Source organism: Trachurus japonicus, chromosome 8, assembly GCF_045865225.1.
Source record: "Trachurus japonicus isolate A0001 chromosome 8, Traja_1.0".
NCBI lineage: Eukaryota > Metazoa > Chordata > Actinopteri > Carangiformes > Carangidae > Trachurus > Trachurus japonicus.
The window spans coordinates 3,908,202-3,930,522 of record NC_140914.1 but is presented as its reverse complement, the minus strand read 5'-3'; the positions used below and the strand labels follow the sequence as shown (position 1 = coordinate 3,930,522).

The 22,321-nt window shown below is 45.4% G+C and overlaps 2 protein-coding genes across 2 annotated transcripts in view; both read left to right on the top strand.

Annotated features, from left to right (window-relative positions):
• The window catches only part of LOC146982365 (NACHT, LRR and PYD domains-containing protein 3-like), a 66,094-nt gene that overhangs the window by 35,972 nt on the left and 7,801 nt on the right, over nt 1-22,321 (top strand). The window contains exons 7-8 of the mRNA XM_085785515.1: nt 12,782-12,958; nt 13,414-13,604. Coding sequence (XP_085641641.1) covers nt 12,782-12,958; nt 13,414-13,604 — 368 coding nt within the window. The remainder of the gene's footprint in view (nt 1-12,781; nt 12,959-13,413; nt 13,605-22,321) is intronic.
• LOC146982366 (protein NLRC3-like) lies at nt 1,893-8,635 on the top strand. The gene is made up of 3 exons (XM_085783355.1): nt 1,893-2,067; nt 6,835-6,935; nt 7,151-8,635. The coding sequence occupies exons 1-3, from the start codon at nt 1,931-1,933 to the stop codon at nt 8,614-8,616; spliced, it is 1,704 nt and encodes a 567-aa protein (XP_085639481.1). The 5' UTR covers nt 1,893-1,930; the 3' UTR covers nt 8,617-8,635.

Below are 22,321 nucleotides of genomic sequence, written 5' to 3'. Positions count from 1 at the left end.
ACATAAAACAGAAGATTAATAATAATTCAAGACATTAATCAAAACAAGACATTAAATATAGTGCATTATTAACTGTTTTAGCTGTTTGTTTTTGTTTTATACAGATGACCTTGTTGAAATGTTTCGGCTCCATTTCTGTGTAAGTATGCTCTTCACTTGTGGGAATTAACCTTTATTGTGGTGACGTCTGCAGAAACAGGCCACCCTGTGGTCGGAGTGAGGAACTGCAGAACGTTTTACTGTAAAGATAAACAGAGTTATTGTTTGTTCTGAAAATTAACAAGTACAACTCAACAGTAACTTTCAACATTTATAAAATGTAAAATCTGTTCCTGTTTTCTCAGACATTAGTTTTCCAGTGTCAGCTTTTTCCTGTAAACACAAAGAGGAAGGAAACAGGCCCAGAGAAAGTGGAACTATTAAGTTCAGACTCCATTTTAAGACATGAAGGAGCAAGAGTGAAGCTGCGTTAGGTGAGTGTTAAACAACATTATTATTATTATTCTTCACCGTTAAAGTCTGTGAGTGTCAGTCCCTGTGAAGTGTGGAGGGAAGAAGAGTCAGAGTGAACTACTGAGACTAAAGGGGGGACAGCAGGAGGACAGCTACTCCCTGTTGTCTCAGTCTGACTCAGGCCCTGTCCACACCGACACTTTTACTAAAACATCTGGTTCTGCTTTGTCTTTAAAAAGCTTTACACTAGTCTGACATTGTTGTTGTTATTGTTTCTACGTGCAGCGGTGTGGTTCAGGTTACAGGTTAGAGAGCTGAGGCTATGACGTCATCGTTTCACTAAAAATCCGTTTAGATTTTTCTGAGGCAAAAAAAAAAAGTTTTTTCTGAGGCGGCGTTTGGAGATTGACTAACACAAAAATATACAGTTTTAGGACAAAACGCCGACATGAGAAATAAAAACTGTTAACATAGCCTACTGTATGTGTGTGTGTGTGTGTGTGTGTGTGTGTGTGTGTGTGTGTGTGTGTGTGTGTGTGAGTCAGTGTTAACAGGCAGCTAAGGGGGAAGTTAAGGGAACTTAAAGGCCCCATGGCATGAAAAATGTGATTGTGGTTATTTTTTGGTGCTTGGGGAGGTCTCTGGGCCACGTATATACGGCCCCATTCATCAAACTGGTCATAAACGGAGAAACGCACACCGCCCATTTGTAGGAACTGTCTCTTTAAGACGAGCAGACAGCACTTCCTCCTTTGTGTGATGTCAAACACAAAGTAACTCCGCCCACCGCGACCAGTTGTTCTTTTCAATTTTTATGAATGCACCTTAGGTTTCAGTTACTTGCCTGTGATTGGCCCAACCACACCCCACTCAAAAACAGTCAGCCAATCAGAGGAGAGGTTCTCATTCTCTCCTCTGATTGGCCAAATGACCCATGTCTGCTAGAGCTCCAGAAAGAGGCAACAGAAAGTGGGCAGAATAAACGATATTAAGCAGATCACAGGTCCTCAAAACCAATGATACATCTTGTTAGGGATATCAGCAGGTAAATAAACCCAGAGAAAAGTGCACAGCATGGGGCCTTTAAGTCAGACAACTGAGCTCTTAATCCTCTGTTTATTTCACCTCTTAATGTGAAAACCGTGTGTTTGACCTTCAGAATAAAAGTTTAACACTGATCCAGAGAAGATAAAGAGTCTGAAACACAGTTTATCAACATCAGACCAGGTTCTGGTCAAAAAACACAAGACACAAAACTAAACCTGGTCTGGTGAAAACAGGTTTCACTGTTTTAAAGACGCATTATCTTCTCTGGAAAACTGTTTTACACTGAACACAAAACGATTGAGAGGTGAAATAAACAGGATTCAGAGCTCAGCTGTTGAATTAAATTTCCCCCTAACTGCTGAATCTGAAGCTAACGTCAGTGTTGTTCAGTGTTTCTGGTTTCCCTCTCAGACTGACTGAAGTCCTGAAGATGAGTGTTAATGTGGAGGAAGAGGAGGACGGACCAGAATCTCCAGGATCCACCTGTCTGTCTCTGAAGAGTGACCGGTCCAGATGTGATCCTCCATTCTTCAGTCCTGAACCTGGACCTGGACCCTCAGACTCAGAGTAAGATACAGATACAGACAACTTTATCAATCCCACCAGGGGCAACTGGTTTTAACAGCGTGCATATTGACACATAAGAAACACAAGTACACACAATGAAAGAGAGCTGCTCCAGCCTCTTTACCAGTGTTGAGTGTGTTGAGGTCCTGCAGCTCATAGTGACTGTGAGTCAACAGGAACTGGTTCTTGTGGTTGATCAGTGTCTTCATACTAACTGCTCAGGTCTCTTCATGTTTCTTCTGAACTGATCTGATGAAAGAACATCTGGACTTGTTCCTCCTCCATGTTCTTCCTGCAGCTGATCAACATGAGCTTTAAAGAGGAACTAAGCAGGAATTCTCCCGTGGCTATGCTACATTTTTATCTTAATTAAAAAGCTCCGGAGTAATTGTGATCGTTAACTACATGACTTGTGACTTGTTATGAGTGAGAACGGAGGCTCTCTGTCTTCCACCTGGCGTCTCACGGCTGAAAACCAACCTTGCGTCATCAGTTTCTTGGTCGCCGCCCCGGTGTCCCAGCTCTCGTCTCTGCACACCACAACACAAACGCGCTCCGTAACCCGTAATCTTTTGTTCATGGCGGTTAAGACGACACAAACACACACGCCATAACATCGTATATGTTATGTAACGTTTTCCACCGCTCCATTTATTGATTTCGCTGGCTTCGTTGTAAACAAATGCACATGGCTGAGAGCAGCGTAACCAAGCAACGGAAAAGCGAGCGGACTTGCATAGTTCCCCTTTAACAACGTGGCTAATTCCAGGTGGTTTGGTGAACGTTGATGAGCTGGTTTCTAACAGAGTTTACAGCAGTTTGCAGGATCATTTTACAGCCTGAATGATGAGTTTCACATGTCAGAGCTTCACTGCAGACACTGTCTGAGCAGCAGCATCTGGATTTGTTCACATGGATGATGTCTATTGAGTGAGGAAACAAGGCAAGGCAAGGCAAGGCAATTTTATCTGTATAGTGCATTTTTACAAATAGTTTGTCTCAAAGGGCTTTACATGGCATCATAACAACATCCTCTGTCCTTAGACCCTCAAATCGACTGAGGAAAAACTCCATAGAAAACCGTTTTAACAGGGAACAATCGGAGAAACCTCAGGGTGAGCAACAGAGGAGGGATCCCTCGCCCAGGACAGACAGACGTGCAATAGATGTTGTTACAGACAAGAAAACAGTTTACAACAGAGAATATGGGAAACATAGAAATGTTAACAACAGCTGAAGAAGGAAGCTTCTGGTAGGCAAGGAGAGCAGGCCAGCTTAATGGGAGGACTGGATGGCAGACTGGTTCATAGGAAGGGAGGGCAGGCCACTGAAGATTCTTCAGTGAAGGGACTAAATGCAGTAAATGGACTCAGTGAAGGTTGAAGCCTGAGTCTGGAGATTTTCCGTCTTTGTCCTTTTTGTTCCTATAAATCAGATGCAGAGTCCAACGTGTCCCAGGCTGAGAGGACGTCCCTCTCTGAGCCATAGAGCTCCACATTAAAACACATCAGTGAACCACACTGTGTCAGAAAAATAGAAGTAGAAGTAAGGTATTATACCCTTTAGATGCTAGGTGCACAATTGTACTTGTACAATATATACTTGTACTACTTGTACTTGTACTTGTACATATATACCCTGGGTATATATGTAACTGGTGTGTGTGTTTGCTCTGTGACCTATCCTGAGCGAGGATCGATTCCCACGACCTCCCGCACTCTTTATCTCTTTTATGGGTGAGTGAGTTTACTTCCGGTACCGCTACCGCCACAACCTGTCACTTCTCCTTACTGGGTAGCTACCTCGTGACTGTGGCCCACCCGCGGACCTCTGTTACATATCTTTAAAAAATAATTACTAGTTGAATGTTTAATTATTATCCCTATGTTAAATCATATTAATAGTCGCCTCATAGGTTACCAGACTCCTACTTAAGCTACAAATTTTTTCTAACACACTGTCTCTGATAATGTACCTTTAGAGGGTAAATACATGTACCTTATGAGTACATATATGTACCTTTTGCCATTCTGGAACATTTATGTGCCTTTTCTACCCCCAAAAGGTACACATAGGTACTCTAGAGCAGTGGTTCTCAACGTGGGGTCCGGGGACCCCCAGGGGTCCTTGAGAGGGTTCAAGGGGGTCCCCAATTCTACCACTTTTTTCTTATTTATTTTTTTTTAGAATTTTTATTATCATAATTATTTTTTGTTTCTTTGTTTGTTTGTTTTTTTTAGAATTGTATCATTTTTTTGTAGAAAATCTTTAACTTTTTTTTTTGAGAATTTTTTTTAACCACTTCTTCCTACAAATGTTTAAAAGTTTTTGGAGAAATTGTACCACTTTTTTCCAGAAAATTCTGTATAATATTTCCAAAAATTCACGCCATTGACCCTAATTTGAATGTACAAAAAAAGTAACATTATTTAGTATTTACGTATTTTATTATTTAAATATTTGTGTATTTCTGGTGTTTGCTTGAAAATTTTGTCCAATGGGAGTCCGTGGTCTAATTTGTGTCAATTTAGGGGTCCTTGATGTAAAAAAGGTTGAGAACCACTGCTCTAGAGTACAATAATTGGCCCTATAGGCTACAGTAGGACAGAACTGTACCTTTAAGTACAGAAATGTCCCCCTTCTGTACCCCTATTTTTCTCATCAACACACACTGTAGTTTATTTAGACTCCGTCCTGCTGCCCCACATACTCACTACAGCACCAAATGTGGATCAGTCAGCTGCTGAAAGTAGTCCCTGACAAATGTTTCCTGTGTTTCCTCCTGTTGGTTTGATAGAAACTAGAGTGAGCAGCTGTTTGAGGAAATGACTGGTGTCCAGGTAGATCCTGATGTTGAGCCAGTGGATCCAGATGCTGAGCAGTGTCAGTGTGTGATCCTCTGTAGAGCTGATGTGAGACAGATGTTCAGCAGCTGGACACTGGATACAGTTAATGACTGACTGACTCTACACTGTTGTCTATGATGCTGCTGTGTTGCTTCCATCCTTCACTACAGTGTGTGGTGACACTGACGTCACTGGAGACTTCCCACAATGCATCTGTGATCAGAGATCTGATCAGTGATTAATGTGATGGGAATAAAAACATGTTTGTGTTTACAGACTGAGAGCAGAGTCTCCAGGATCCATTTGTCTGTCCATGAGGAGTGACCGGTCCAAAGAATTGCCTTGGGGGTTCGGACCTAACCCTGGACCTGGACCTGGACCTGGACCTCCAGAGTCACGGTAAGAGACGATTTCTACTGTAAACTGAGCTGAAGATGATTCAGTCATTAGACTCGTGAAGAAAAACATGGATTTAGGAGGAAAAATTATTTTGGATGTGGAAAAAACACTTATATTCATATTGATGCTTTGTTTCCCATCCAAAATCATTTTTCCTCCTATATTCCGGTTAGAAGAACTGCACCCATTACTTCACTGTTTAAGTGCAGTGTAGCGCATCTAGCAGGAGAGCTTTTCTGTTTTTTTCCTATGGTTGCACTCGGGGACCTAGAGCTGTAGAGCGTTACTTAGAAAATGACCGGAATTCTCCTTTAAAGCAGCTGATACACAGAGACTTTTATTTTGAAAAGTCAGGAACCAGACAGGAGTGATCAGTGTTTCCTGTTTCCTGTCTGTGACTGAGCTTCTCCACAACATGTAGTGAAGCTCAGGTGGAGCTGCTGAAGCTTCTGTTGTCAGCTTCAGTCTCCTCACACTGGACCAGAGCTCCAACACAGGTTCATTAGAGCCACACAGCAGCGTCTGGATGAGGAGCTCATTAGTTAAAAGGATAGTTCACCCAAAATTCAAATGATCTACTAACCCTCATGTGGACTAAGGGCTGGGAGAAGTTTCAGAGTCCTCCGTGGCTTCTCTGAGTTACAGGGGGTCTCGGCGTAGCAGTGCATGTCCATATAACGGTTGCAAATGGATACCAACTGTCTTCGTAACAAAAAGACACACCAAAAAACATCCAAATACCTCCATGCTGCTCGTATGTAATGTCCGTTTTGTTTTGAAGCCCCGAAATGCAAAATTGTTCTGAAGAAAATTAAATAAGTCCATATTTCAAGCTTGTTTGCAGCGGAAGCTTCTCTTCCTGGTCCGTCCAAATCTCTCGAGATTTGCCCCGGCGTCAGTAACCGCATTAACGCCGGCGCACGAGCAGCATGGAGGTATTTGGATGTTTTTTGGTGTGTCTTTTTGTTAGGAAGACAGTTGGTATCCATTTGCAACCGTTATATGGACATGCACTGCTACGCCGAGACCCCCTGTAACTCAGAGAAGCCACGGAGGACTCTGAAACTTCTCCCAGCCCTTAGTCCACATGAGGGGGAGGAGATAATGAGTGCAATTTCAATTTTGAGTGAACTATCCCTTTAAAGAGCTGATAGGACTCAGTCCAGAACCAGCATCAAACACATGATCAGTGTCTGAAAGAGGAAAACACCACCAACAGCTTCTCAATCATTTCACACATTTGGAGTAAAAACCAGACGAGACGACGCAGAACTGAAGAGACTCAAACTAACAGGGAGTTTGTTTTAGAGTCCAGATTTAAGGTCAACAGATAAACAGAGACAGAAACCAGACCAGTTCAGGACCAGGTCTTCATTCAGCTCGTCTCTCTACACTCGTCTTCCTCTATTTTCTCTCTCTCTGCTCCTCTGCTTACTGAAGTCCCGCCCCCTTGAGGTGGTTAACCAATCAGAGCTCAGATGTGGAGCTGTGACATGTTGTTGATCCAGAAATGTCTTGACAGGAGGAAGAGGAGTGGTGTCTCTGACGTCCTGAAGGATCATGGACAAAGACCCAGAACCAGAGGTGAGCTGCAGACAGCCAGTCAGAGCAGCTGTGGACAAAGTGAGAGTGAACATCTGTCTGCTGATGTGGTCATTAGTGAAACCAGGACCTGTTGTTTTCTCCAGAGTCATTGTTCCATCACACAGCACTGACATTTAAGATGATGATTCAAACCTTCTCTTTGTTGTCTGTAGTTTTTCTGTAGCTGATGAAAATAATCTGATCAGATTGTCAGACTCTCTGTCTTCAGTCTGACTCTGTCTCTTCTCTCTCAGCAGATCGTGGTCTGCAGGAGGTTTTAGATCAACATAAGATCAGCCTGAGGAGCAGATGTGAACGAGTGACTGAAGGAACTGAGGGAACAGGAAGTGGAACCCTCCTCAACAGGATCTACACTGAGCTCTACATCACAGAGGGACAGAGTGAAGAGGTTAATACCCAACATGAGGTGAAACAGCTGGAGACAACGTCCAAGAAGAAGACCCTCCATGACACTCCAATCAAGTGCAAGGACATCTTTAAAGACTTACCTGTCCAACAGACAGAGGATGTCTCTATGGTCTCACCTGTCAAACAGACAGAGGACGTCTCTACGGTCTCACCTGTCCAACAGAGAGAGGACGTCTCTACGGTCTCACCTGTCCAACAGAGAGAGGACGTCTCTACGGTCTCACCTGTCCAACAGAGACCCATCAGAGTGGTTCTGACCAACGGTGTCGCTGGCGTTGGAAAAACCTTCTCGGTGCAGAAGTTCACTCTGGACTGGGCCGAGGGCTTGGAGAACCAAGATATCAGTCTGCTGGTTCTGCTTTCGTTCAGGGAGCTGAACCTGATCAGAGATCAGCGGTTGAGTCTTCTCAGGCTGCTCCATGTTTTCCATCCAACATTACAGAAGGTCACAGCAGAGCAGCTGGCTGTATGTAAACTTCTCTTCATCTTTGACGGCCTGGATGAAAGCCGACTGTCACTGGACTTCAACAACAGGGAGGTTGTGTCTGATGTCACACAGACGTCATCAGTCAACGTGCTGCTGACAAACCTCATCCAGGGGAATCTGCTTCCCTTGGCTCTGGTCTGGATCACCTCCAGACCTAGAGCAGCCAATCAGATCCCTCCTACATGTGTCGACAGGGTAACAGAGGTCCGAGGCTTCACTGACGCCCAGATAGAGGAGTACTTCAAGAGGAGGTCCAGTGATGAAGATCTGTCCAGAAGAATCATCTCACACATCAAGACGTCCAGGACCCTCCACATCATGTGTCAAGTCCCAGTCTTCTGCTGGATCAGTGCTACAGTTCTGGAGCACATGTTGACCACAGACCAGAGAGGAGAGCTGCCCAAGACCACGACGGACCTGTTCTCACACTTCCTGCTGGTCCAGACAAAGAGGAAGAAGAACAAGTACGGTGAAGGACATGAGACGAGTCCACAGGAGCTGACGGAGGCCGACAGAGAAGTTCTTCTGAAGCTGGGGAGGCTGGCGTTTGAACAGCTGGAGGAAGGAAACATCATGTTCTACCAAGAAGACCTGGAGCAGTGTGGTCTGGATGTCACAGAGGCCTTGGTGAACTCAGGACTCTGTACTGAGATCTTCAAAAGAGAGTGTGATCTTCCAGAAAACAGTCTACTGCTTTGTTCATCTGAGTGTTCAGGAGTTTCTGGCTGCAGTCTACAAGTTCCACTGTTTCACCAACAGGAACACACAGGTCCTGGAGAACTTCCCGGGAAAACAACATGTTGATTTAACCCTGGATGACTTCCTGTGGAGAGCCATGCAGAAATCCCTCAGCAGTAGAAATGGTCACCTGGACCTGTTTGTTCGCTTCCTTCATGGCCTCTCTCTGGAGTCCAACCAGAGGCTGTTAGGAGGTCTGCTGGGTCAGACAGACAACAGTCCAGAAACCATCCAGAGAACCATCAACAACCTCAAGGAGATGAACATTTATAGTGATGAAATCTCTCCTGACAGAAGCATCAACATCTTCCACTGTCTGACGGAGATGAAGGATCAGTCAGTTCATCAGGAGATCCAACAGTTCCTCAAGTCAGAGAACAGATCAGAGAAGGAACTCTCTGAGATCCAGTGTTCAGCTCTGGCCTACATGCTGCAGATGTCAGAGCAGGTTCTGGACGAGTTGGACCTGAAGAAGTACAAGACATCAGCTCAGGGAAGACGGAGACTGATCCCAGCTGTGAGGAACTGCAGGAAGGCTGGGTGAGTCCAGACATGATCAATAACACACACACACACACACACACACACACACACACACCACACACACACACACACACACACACACACACACACACACACACACACACACACACACACACGCTGCTCAGTGACCCATGGAAATCAATCAGTCCACCTTAAATGTCACCATGACAACTTGTAGCGTGTCCTTAGTCTGGATTAGATCTGTGCAGGACACACACTTTAGTGGTCAGATCTTCTGACTAAAGATGTTTCTACATTTCACCTTGATTTTCTTTGACTTCATTTCATGTTTGGAGAAAATCAATGTGTGTGTGAGCGTTGTTCAGGTGACACCTGCAGCTCTACACCTGAGCTCACCTGACCACATCTACCTGTGTCGGCTGCAGGAGCCTGGATTAAACATCCATCTGGGCTTTGATGAATGGATGTTGGATGATTCAAGAGGAGGTGGATCTGGATCTGAATGGGTTTTTCCAGCCCAGCCCTGATGAGGATTATTGTTTCATGTCCAACACAAAGAGAGAAGATGAACTGAACCAGAGTGTGAAGAGCACATGTTGATCACATGATGACATGTTGTGTGTGTTTAGTACAAATTGTCTGATTTTACTCTCACACATTTTGTTTCTTCTACAATCACAGACTTGTTGGTTGTGGACTCTCAGAGATTCACTGTGAAGTCGTTGCCTCAGCTCTGAAGTCCAGCCCCTCCCACCTGAGACACCTGAACCTGAGTGAGAACATCCTGAAGAATTCATCAGTGAAGCTTCTGTGTGCTGGACTGGAGAGTCCAAACTGTAGACTGGAGACTCTGAGGTGAGTTCACTGACTGGAGCTGTTGTAGTTGTTTGAAGCTTCAGCTTCTCATTGGTTCGTACATGTCAGGATTTGTGTGTGAGGATTTTTCTCAAGAAGCTGAAGAGAGCAAACAGTTGAGATGAGTCCAGAGAGAAGAAGGTGAGAGCTGTCGTAGTGTTTGTGATTCAGAGCAGCAGAGAACGAGCTCAGCTTCTACAACTGTTGTTTTCAACTCAGACACTTGTTGTTGAAGCAACGTGCAGCACTGATCTGAGAGCAGATGTTGAGTTGTGGTCAGAAACACAGCAGCTGGTGGATGTTGTGGAGCTGACAGAACCATGGGAGGAAGCATGAGAGGAAGCAGCTGAGATCCACAGAGCTGGCAGCAGAGGCAGAGGAGGCTGGAAAGCTGCGCTCCAGTGGAGGCTGGCTGTAGGGAGCTGTTGGCAGCTAAAGTCTGCTCCCTGGTAGCTCAACTGGCTGGGAGAGGCTGGAGTGTGAAGCAGGAAGTGAAGAGCACGGCACACACTGCAGCCACTTCCTGTCAATGACTGTGAATGCTGAGAATCAAGGTGAGACAGGTGAGAGCAGAGCTGCTAGTGTTGGTCTTGTTGCTGCTGACATGAAGCAGCTGCAGAGGATCAGCTGGTTTGTTTGGAGGCTCACCAAGATGGGCTGAAGGTTGTTGCTTCATGTGGCGGCTCAGGCTCAGAGTGTTGACTCAGTGCTTGGCTGAGGGCAGGAGTCAGAAGCAGCTCAAAGTGACAGCTGAGCTTCTTGAACGTGGGCTTGTGTGAGCTGTTGAACACAGTCAGTGTGTTAGCAGAGCAGAGCAGCAGCACAGAAGCTGAGTGATGAGCTGCTGTGGACGGGCTCGCCACAAACAACCTGCTTCACACACTTTCAAAACGCCCACGGAGAAAAGCTAACCACGTCGTTCTGAAGATTGTCACAACTTGATGTTGCTGTCAAACAGCCCTGAACTTTGGAGCCGTGTTTGTCGGCCATTGAAGCGGCGTATCGCTACCCACACGCGCACTATGACGCACACTGTGTGAGTGCAGATGAGCTGTTGGAGTGAGACGGAGCTCAGTGACAGAGTCTCTGAGAAATGTGGCTGCACAACATGAGTTTGTCTGGATGGAGCCACAGGTGGAGCTGACAGGTGAAGAGGCGGAGTCACTGCGTCTGTGTTGAAGCAGCAGCAGCTTCTCATGAATATTAATGAGCTGTTTTCTCTCTGTCACTGTTTAACCTGCTTCCTGTTGCTTCAGCTGTTGGACTTTGATTTTCTAAACTTGTTCTTTCTGAAGCTTCTTCAGCTCTGAACAGATGATGAGACACTGAACGCTGTCAACAAGGAGCTTTGTCCTCAACTCACTGATTTTATTCTTTATTCAGATTGATCAGCTGCAGTTTGTCAGAGATCAGCTGTTCTTCTCTGGGCTCAGCTCTGAAGTCCAACCCCTCCCACCTGAAACTCCTGGACCTGACTGGAAACAACCTTCATGATTCAGGAGTGAAGGGTCTGAGTGGTTTTCTGGAGACTCCAGACTGTAGACTGGAGACTCTGAGGTCAGTTCACTGACTGTTGTATCTGATCCACCTACAGTGGATTAAAGTGAATTTATAAAAACATACTTTCTTCTGAAAGCATTAAATTAAAATAGATTATTTTCTGTGTTTCTATATTTAGATTTTAATGCATCTTGAGCAGGACATGTCCTAAAAACCAAAAACTCTTCTTCTAAATAATCTGTGACAAATGATGTAAAATGAGTCCAGAAACACAGAGTTGTATTAATTCCTCATTTGAGTCCAGATTTATTTTCCTCTTTATTCAGATTTCTATCAAAAATCAAAGTTACACCACTTGACACTGGATTTCATCACATCATTGATCCATGTGCTGTTAGTTTATTGATTTAACCCTGATAACAGTTGATCAATAAAGTTATTAATAGGGGTGACCTCCAATAGTCAACTATTACACGATTCGATTCATAGAGATCTGATTGGACGATCAACCTCGCAGTCGAATCATCTCAAAATGTGGTTATGAAGAAAAGATCAAACCATTGTGAATATATAGAGGAGCTTCCTGCTGCTGAACTCTGGTTTTACTTAGAATTTATCTGTTTTTTATAATATAGGAGAGATGGTTTAGATACAAACATCACAGTGAGTGATCGAGCACCGACTATTTCTCTCTCTCTCTCTCTCTAAATTCAGGCCTGAAGTTTTATTTACAATTTTAAACTAAGGGAAGCGTTCTCCACACACACACACACACACACACACACACACACACAACAACAACAACAGCAACACCACCAACAACTCCATGGTGCTGTGACCCTCGACCTCTGACCCGTCTGAACCAGCACTGATGCTCATATCATGTCCTCACAACGAGACTTGTTTTCATTCTCCACACACACTCGTTAATTCACAACACACACTCGTTAATTCACAGCACACACTCGTTAATTCACACACACACTTGTTAATTCACAGCACACACTCGTACTCGTCATCGCTGCACCGTCCCTGAAAGAGAGATGATGATGTCATCGCAGCTTAATGAGTGAGATCAGGAAAAGGATGGATGGAGAATGTCCTGTTATCTGATGCCAACTGAAGAATTAGTTTATTCAGCTGTTTTAACTCTTTTCTCCAGAAAAAGACACAAATGAGATCATGAATCAATGAGGAAAAAACAACATGATTCTACAATTAGTCGACCATTGGCAAAATCTGACCAATCAGATTCGACTATGAAAATCCTTAGTGGAGGACACTCCTGGTTATTAATAACAATAATAATAACAGAGAATCATTATTGATCAGTTATCAATGAATTGATCTTCTGTTTTTATTCTTTATTCAGATTGGAGGGCTGCAGGTTGTCAGAGATCAGCTGTTCTTCTCTGGTCTCAGCTCTGAAGTCCAACCCCTCCCACCTGAGACACCTGGACCTGGGCTTCAACAACAAGCTGCAGGATTCAGGAGTGAAGGATCTGAGTGGTTTTCTGGAGAGTCCAGACTGTAGACTGGAGACTCTGAGGTCAGTTCACTGACTGTTACTGTTGTAGATCTTAGATCTTTGATCCACAACTGAACCTGATTGATCTTCACTCAGAACTTGAATCATTGACTTTGATTGAATTGATTAATGGCATTTGAAATAGTGGTTGTTGAATATTTGCAGTTGTTGTTGTGTGAGAATGATTCTTCAGTTTCAGCTCATTTCACTCAGTGGTCATGAATAATGTCTGTTCACTTCAGTTCAACCTTCACACACACTCGTATTTCTCTCAGTCAGACGACTCATGTTTTCTAGAAACTCTGGAGAAAATGTCCAGTATCAGCTCATCAACTCACTTCATCTCTATCACAACAATGTGCACAAGATCCTCACAACTCATGTTTGGACAAAGACACTGAAATTCACCTGTTGAAGAAAAAACTCTTCTTTCTGATCATCAATGAATTAATCTTCTTCTTTTATTCTTTATTCAGATTGATCTGGTGCAGTTTGTCAGAGATCAGCTGTTCTTCTCTGGTCTCAGCTCTGAAGTCCAACCCCTCCCACCTGAGAGAACTGGACCTGAGAGACAACAACCTGAAGTCTTCAGACCTGAAGGATCTGGATGATCTAGTGAAGAGTCCAGACTGTAGACTGGAGACTGTGAGGTCAGTAGGGGGGCGGAGTCAGTCTGTGCTGCTTTCAGCACTTGTACTAAAGTCAGTGAGACAATAACAGAGACAACAGTCAGCCAATCAGAGCAGAGAGAGACAACAGTCAGCCAATCAGAGCAGAGAGAGAGACAACAGTCAGCCAATCAGAGCAGAGATAGAGACAACAGCCAGCCAATCAGAGCAGAGATAGAGACAACAGCCAGCCAATCAGAGCAGAGATAGAGACAACAGTCAGCCAATCAGAGCAGAGATAGAGACAACAGCCAGCCAATCAGAGCAGAGAGAGAGACAACAGCCAGCCAATCAGAGCAGAGAGAGAGACAACAGTCAGCCAAGCAGAGCAGAGAGAGACAACAGTCAGCCAATCAGAGCAGAGAGAGAGACAACAGTCAGCCAATCAGAGCAGAGAGAGACAACGGTCAGCCAATCAGAGCAGAGAGAGACAACTGTCAGCCAATCAGAGCAGAGAGAGACAACGGTCAGCCAATCAGAGCAGAGAGAGACAACGGTCAGCCAATCAGAGCAGAGAGAGACAACTGTCAGCCAATCAGAGCAGAGAGAGACAACGGTCAGCCAATCAGAGCAGAGAGAGACAACGGTCAGCCAATCAGAGCAGAGAGAGACAACGGTCAGCCAATCAGAGCAGAGAGAGACAACTGTCAGCCAATCAGAGCAGAGAGACAACTGTCAGCCAATCAGAGCAGAGAGAGACAATCACTGATCCATCACCTCTGTCTTCTCTTCACAGATGGGGACTCCACTAGTCCTGAACCTCCTGAACTGATCTGAGAGCAGCTCCACTGTCTCTCTCAGAGTCCAGTCCACCATCCTCCCTGTGTGTTCTGGACCTGACAGAGATCATCACTGTCTCTGGACTCATCTGATCCTCTACACACTCTGCTCCTCCTCCTCATCTCTCCTCTCTCCTCCTCCTCCTCATCCTCATCCTCATCTCTCCTCTCTCCTCCTCCTCCTCCTCCTCCTCCTCATCTCTCCTCCTCCTCTTCCTCCTCCTCCTCATCTCTCCTCCTCCTCCCTCTTCCTCCTACTCCTCCTCCTCTCTCTTCCTCCTCCTCCTCCTCATCTCTCCTCCTCCTCTCTCTTCCTCATCCTCCTCCTCATCTCTCCTCCTCCTCTCTCTTCCTCATCCTCCTCCTCATCTCTCCTCCTCCTCTTCCTCCTCCTCCTCATCTCTCCTCCTCCTCTTCCTCCTCCTCCTCATCTCTCCTCCTCCTCCTCTCTCTTCCTCCTCCCTCCTCCTCCTCCTCCTCATCTCTCCTCCTCCTCTTCCTCCTCCTCCTCATCTCTCCTCCTCCTCCTCCCTCTTCCTCCTCCCTCCTCCTCCTCCTCCTCATCTCTCCTCCTCCCTCTTCCTCCTACTCCTCCTCCTCTCTCTTCCTCCTCCTACTCCTCCTCCTCTCTCTTCCTCCTCCCTCCTCCTCCTCCTCCTCATCTCTCCTCCAGTGTTGGGTATAGTTACTTTGGAAAGTAGTTAGTTAGGTTACAACGTTACCATCAATTAAAAGTAATCAGTTACGTTACAGCGTTACCTATGAATAAAAGTAACGCGTTAGAGTACTCATGCGTTACTAAAAATGAAAAGCCTTTTGCAGCGCCTCGCACATGCTGCAACAACTGACAGACACACAGCCTCTTTTAAATGCACCGAGTCGAATAACATCAGTCATCCAACCAAATTAGCTCTACAGGATAACATTCACAGAAAAGACAGACAGAAATATGCCACATAGCGGGTTTTTTTTTTTTTGATTCAGGAGAGCGTGAATCCCTCAGCGGCTTCACTGCTCGATCTGTCTGTCGGTTTGAACGGAGGACTCACGTGTGAAGAGGAGGGAGGCTGGCGAGACGTGAACTTCCTACCTTGTGTGTAATAAAAGTAAAAAAAAATGCGGTAGATACTGGTATCACACTGCTGCGGAGTAGAGATCCGGGCTGGACGGGGGGGGGACTGAGCTGCCACTCGCCGAGAGGGAGCTGCTGAAAGCAGCAAGCACTGAGAGTCGGCCCGGGCTGCACTGTTGCTGCTGGTGAAGCAGGTCCGTACATGGAGCTGATCTATGGGCCCTGGAAGTGGATTTTTTGCGGTCGACAGAAGCTTATCACCAACGCAGTGTGCATTTTACCGTTATGTTCTTGTCCTTTTCACTGGCGAATTGAAACACACACAGCAGGGCACAGACGCATAGCGCTGCGCCTCGGCTGACACATCCGCAGTTTACACAGTAGTCTGTCTGGAGCTGCAGTCGGGATTTTCCTTTCCTTATCTGGCGAAAAGTAACGGATTACTTTATTAAAAAAATAACTAAGTTACTGATTGCTCAACGCACGAAACTAACGCGTTACGTTACGCGTTACACGAAAAAAGTAATTAAAGTACTCTAACGCGTTACTTTGTAACGCGTTACCCCCAACACTGCTCTCCTCCTCCCTCTTCCTCCTACTCCTCCTCCTCTCTCTTCCTCCTCCTACTCCTCCTCCTCTCTCTTCCTCCTCCTCCTCCTCTCTCTTCCTCCTCCTCCTCCTCCTCCTCCTCCTCCTCCTCCTCATCTCTCCTCCTCCTCTCTCTTCCTCCTCCTCCTCCTCTTCCTCCTCCTCCTCATCTCTCCTCCTCCTCCCTCTTCATCCTCCCTCTTCCTCCTCCTCCTTCTCTATCTTCCTCCTCCTCCTCCTCTCTCTTCCTCCTCCTCCTCCCTCCTCCTCCTCCTCCTCATCTCTCCTCCTCCTCCTCCTCTCTCTTCCTCCTCCTCATCTTCCTCCTCCTTCTCATCTCTCCTCTTCCTCCTCCTCCTCCTCATCTCTCCTCCTCCTCCTCCCTCTTCCTCCTACTCCTCCTCCTCTCTCTTCCTCCTCCTCCTCCTCATCTCTCCTCCTCCTCTCTCTTCCTCATCCTCCTCCTCATCTCTCCTCCTCCTCTTCCTCCTCCTCCTCATCTCTCCTCCTCCTCCTCCCTCTTCCTCCTACTCCTCCTCCTCTCTCTTCCTCATCCTCCTCCTCATCTCTCCTCCTCCTCTTCCTCCTCCTCCTCATCTCTCCTCCTCCTCCTCCCTCTTCCTCCTACTCCTCCTCCTCTCTCTTCCTCCTCCCTCCTCCTCCTCCTCCTCATCTCTCCTCCTCCCTCTTCCTCCTACTCCTCCTCCTCTCTCTTCCTCATCCTCCTCCTCATCTCTCCTCCTCCTCCTCCCTCTTCCTCCTCCTCCTCCCTCCTCCTCCTCCTCCTCATCTCTCCTCCTCCCTCTTCCTCCTCCCTCCTCCTCCTCCTCCTCCTCATCTCTCCTCCTCCCTCTTCCTCCTCCCTCCTCCTCCTCCTCCTCCTCATCTCTCCTCCTCCCTCTTCCTCCTCCTCCTCCTCCTCTCTCTTCCTCATCCTCCTCCTCATCTCTCCTCCTCCTCTTCCTCTTCCTCATCCTCCTCCTCATCTCTCCTCCTCCTCTTCCTCTTCCTCATCCTCCTCCTCATCTCTCCTCCTCCTCTTCCTCTTCCTCCTCCTCCCTCTTCATCCTCCTCCTCCTCCTCCTCCCTCCTCCTCCTCCTCCTCATCTCTCCTCCTCCCTCTTCCTCCTCCCTCCTCCTCCTCCTCCTCCTCATCTCTCCTCCTCCCTCTTCCTCCTACTCCTCCTCCTCTCTCTTCCTCCTCATCTCTCTTCCTCCTCCTCCTCCTCCTCTCTCTTCCTCATCCTCCTCCTCATCTCTCCTCCTCCTCTTCCTCTTCCTCATCCTCCTCCTCATCTCTCCTCCTCCTCTTCCTCTTCCTCATCTTCCTCCTCATCTCTCCTCCTCCTCCTCCTCCTCATCTCTCCTCCTCCTCATTCCTCCTCCTCCTCCTCCTCCTCCTCCTCCTCCTCCTCCTCCTCCTCCTGTTTTCTTCTTCATTCATTCTGATTAACCAGCTCCATCTTGTGGTGTGGTGAAGAACTGCAGCTCATTTCCACATTATTCAGTGTTTCTAAACATGATGGAGGTTCAGAACAGGTTACTATGACGACAGTTAACACATTAATGTAAGTGTCATGTTCATAAACACTGTTTTTATTTGTATTGTGATAAATTATGTATATTTAAAATTTTATATTTTTTACCCTTTTTAAACTTCTACTTCTTGTACTTATTCTTCGGCAACAAGTAAATTCCCCTCATATGGGATCAATAAAAGTCTCATCCTATCTTATTATGGTCTGAATAGATAGATAGATAGATGGATGGATGGATGGATATAGATTGATAGATAGATAGATAGATAGATAGATAGATAGATAGATAGATAGATAGATAGATAGATAGATAGATAGATAGATAGATAGAGTTGTGTATTTCATCTTTAAACCACCAGTGGGCAACATTTTATTAAAAATCTCATGTGTTTCTTCACCATCGGATTAAAGTCTGAAATAAACACGATTTATTTGTTTTATTTGTTGTTGCAAAGACAAAAAGCCTGAATCAAATGTGCTTCATGTTGTGTTCACACACTTTTTCTGTTGTGTTGTAAAGATAATAACTCAATAATATATTGATCTAATAATGAACACGGTCTAATATCAGAAACCAGGTCGTTTCCTCTCTCTGGGTTCACAGCAGGACGATGACTGAAGATAATTATTAACTAGTCAGTAGTAATTCCAGACAAAGGCAATATCTGATCATCAGCAAGATCAGTGTTAATCAATAACTGATAATAAAGATAAAGACTGCAGGTCAGAGATCAGCTGGACTCTTCCTCTGATAATATTTCAGAAATGTGTTTGAGGAAGAGGAGACGTCTGGTTTCTGGTCAGGCTCAGAGTTTGACCTGTGACCTCTGACTGTGTATCGAGGTCACAGGTCAATGTTCGATTCATGACTCAATTAACCCAATTATTTATCAAAACGTGCAGTTCTATCGGGATCAGTGTGCTATTACAGAAAAAAACTGCAACATAGAGAATGAATGGGAGGAGGTGAAAAAACTAACAAATGATTGGACTTTTTCAAAAGTCTACTGCTCTGGCATACTTTCACCTAGAGACTCAGTTTAAGCTTTAAAATGTAGAATAGAATAGGATGTCTTTATTATCTTTGCAACAAGCACAAAGAAACTGGGAGATCCATCCTCCCTTTAAAAGAGAAGTACAAAAAAAACCCCACCATTAGCAAGTAGACCATATTCATGTGTTTCAGTAGATTAGTCAGTTGACTGCGTAGACACAAGTCTCTTCTATTTCTGTATTAATTAATTTTGATGGTTATTATAGCTTTTTTTTGATCAATCACTATTCATTGTGGCCCTCTCAAAATTTCTGGGAGGGAATTTTCTAGTTGTTTACTCCCATTTTGCTTCGTGTGCACTGAGTTTATTCTCTGGAATGATGATGTGATCCACGAGCTGGTCACACATCTCTCTGATGGGCTGAAAGCTGCTCTGTTACTGAACAAGATCCTCTGTCTCTGTTTCCTGTCAGGGAGAGAGAGAGGCTGTAACAGAGCAGAAGATTTCAGAATAAAACACTCAGAGAAACCAAATCCTGCAAGTTGTTGGACAGTGGGTCCAGGTGGTGAGGGGGCAGGGCTTTGTTGTGACATCACAAAGTGACAGGAAGTCCTGACGGCTGGTTTTAAGGCTCAGTTTCTGAACACAAGCTAGTACAAATACATACAGTATACTGTTTAAAATGTATAGTGAATGTGTCATCTGTAACTTGATGCCTTTTGGAGATCATTTCATCTTCCATTTGCTGAACTGTTCACATTAACAGACATTTGATCAGCCCTTTGCATGACAGTGTATGCCATGGGGAGGTTTCTAATCACAAGCAGCTGCAGTTCCTCTCCTGGCCACTAGAGTGAGTCTCCAACAGTGGGTTGGTCTCCATATTAAAATGTCTACATCCTGGTAGAGAAACAGTCCTCACCACCGTCCACAGACTGAGCTGTGTGAATGAAAAGTGACAGGAATTGTGTAAAGAACGACAAAGAGAACCGAGAGTTAAGTTTAAGCTCCGCCTACTTTCACTGCTCGTGTCTTCAGCTTCTGTTTCCTACTTGAAGGTTTGTCCATCTCACCTGAGTTGTGTCCACACAGGTGGACCCAACGCCACGAGGGGCAAGAGGGGGCGTTACCACCATGGCAAAATCAGCAACAACAGTAATGGTCAAGTTACATGTATTGAGAGGAGAGTATCAAACACCATAAGCCCATGTTATTTGGAGTTCACTAGCAAGGACCATTCCACAACAATGTACCATTTAACATTTTAACCCTCCTGTTGTCTTTCTGGGTCAAATTGACCCAATTTGTTCCCTTCCTCCATCCTTCCTTCTTTGCACAATCAATTTTCCCTTCCTTCCTTCTTCTTCCCTCCTCTTTTGATCCAATTGACCCTCCATCTTTCTTTCCTTCCTTCTTCCATCGTTCTTCCTTCCTTGAACAAATCTGTTCCCTCCCTACATCTTTCTGTCCTTCCCTTTTCCCTTCCTTCTTTCCACAATCCTTTTCCCCTCCCTCCCTCCCTTCCTTCTTCCTTCCTTTTTGACCCAATCTGTTCCCACCCTTCATCTATCTTTCCTTCCTTTTTCCCTTTGTCCTTCCTGCCTTCCTTCCTTCCTACTTTTCCTTTGTCCTTCCTGCCTTCCTTCCTTCCTGCCTTCCTTCCTTCCTTCCTTCCTTCCTTCCTTCCTTCCTTCCTTCCTTCCTTCCTTCCTTCCTTCCTTCCTTCCTTCCTTGACCCAGGTGGACAACAGGAGTGTTAATTGAGGGAATGTAAGTGTTGAGGATGGATGAGTGGATATTGTACAGAGTGGTGAAGGAAGGTTGACGTCTGCCCTGCTGGTCTGGGAGGATGAAATGAAGACTGGCGAAGGGATGCTCATGAAAACAGAGTGGGGGCTCCGTCTCGGTGTGGTTCTGTCCAAGCTGGTTTCATGCTCCTCAGACGGTAGTATACACTGGTTGAGTAGAGAGGGATGGAGGGATGAGAGTAGGGATGATTGAAAAGAGGGATGTGATTAGAAGGTGCCTGCATAAAGGGAAGAAGGGGGTTGGGTCGAGGCAAAAGGATGAAGAAGAGGTTGACCAGGTACATGAAGGCTTGACTGGTGATTAGAGGTGGTTGAGGCGTGGCCCTGCTCCTGAACAAGCGTTAACCACTTAACTCCATTTATTTCACAACCAGCTAAAGTTGAACTCTGCCGCCTGTATGTTATGTAAACGCGACTGGACCTTGATCCATCCTGCAGCTGCACCTTAAAATCTATTATTTGTAGAGAGTGGTAAATACATGCAATATAAAATGAAATGACCGGCGTACATGTGTCTCTGTTGTTGTCTGTGCCAAAATACATCAGCGCCTCCATTTCCTGCGTAGACTTTGGCTCTTTGGACTGTGCAAGAACATCATGCTAATCTTTTATAGAGCAACTAGGAGTCCATTTCAAGGTATGGCATCATCAGATGGTTCTAGAATTTAAAAGTCAAATCTAAATTAACAAATTCTCAATCTGGTTAAAACAGCAGGCAAGATCATGGGTCACTCTATTCACAATTCTCAGGAACTCTTTGACCAAGCAGTTATCAATCAGACGAAGAACAATTTAACGGACAGGTCTCATGTTTTACATGATGAATACCAACTAATGCACTCAGGGAGGAGATATAGAGTCCCCCTCGACCTCTACAATCACTACCATCATCGATACCATCACTACCACCAACAACAACAAAACTTGAACTCCCAAACTTTCACACTTTGTGGCATCAAAAGTGCATCACTCCATCATCACCATCACTACCATCACTAGCACCATCACTACTATAACTACCACCAACACTACCATCACGACCGTCACTACCATCATCACTACCACCGCAACCATCATCATCACCATCACAACCATCATCATCACCATCACAACCATCATCATCACCATCACTACCATCATCACTACCACCGCAACCATCATCATCACCATCACAACCATCATCATCACCATCACTACCATCATCACTACCACCGCAACCATCATCATCACCATCACAACCATCATCATCACCATCACTACCATCATCACTACCATCACTACCATCACTACCATCATCACTAACATCATCACTACCATCATCACTACCATTACTACCACCATCACTACCGTCACTACCATCACTTCCACCATCACTACCATCACTACCATCATCACCATCATCATCACTACCACCACTAGCATCACTACCATCATCACTACCATCACTACCACCATCACTACCATCACTACCACCATCACTACCATCACTACCACCATCACTACCATCACTACCACCATCACTACCATCACTACTGTCATCACTACCATCACTACCATCATCACCATCATCACTACCATCACTACCATCATCACTACCATCATCACTACCATCACTACCACCATCACTACCATCACTACCATCATCACTACCATCACTACCATCATCACTAACATCATCACTACCATCATCACTACCATTACTACCGTCACTACCATCACTTCCACCATCACTACCATCATCACTACCATCATCACTAACATCATCACTACCATCATCACTAACATCATCACTCCCATCATCACTACCATCACTACCATCACTACCATCACTACCGTCACTACCATCACTTCCACCATCACTACCATCATCACTACCATCACTACCATCATCACTACCATCACTACCACCACTACCATCACTACCACCATCACTACC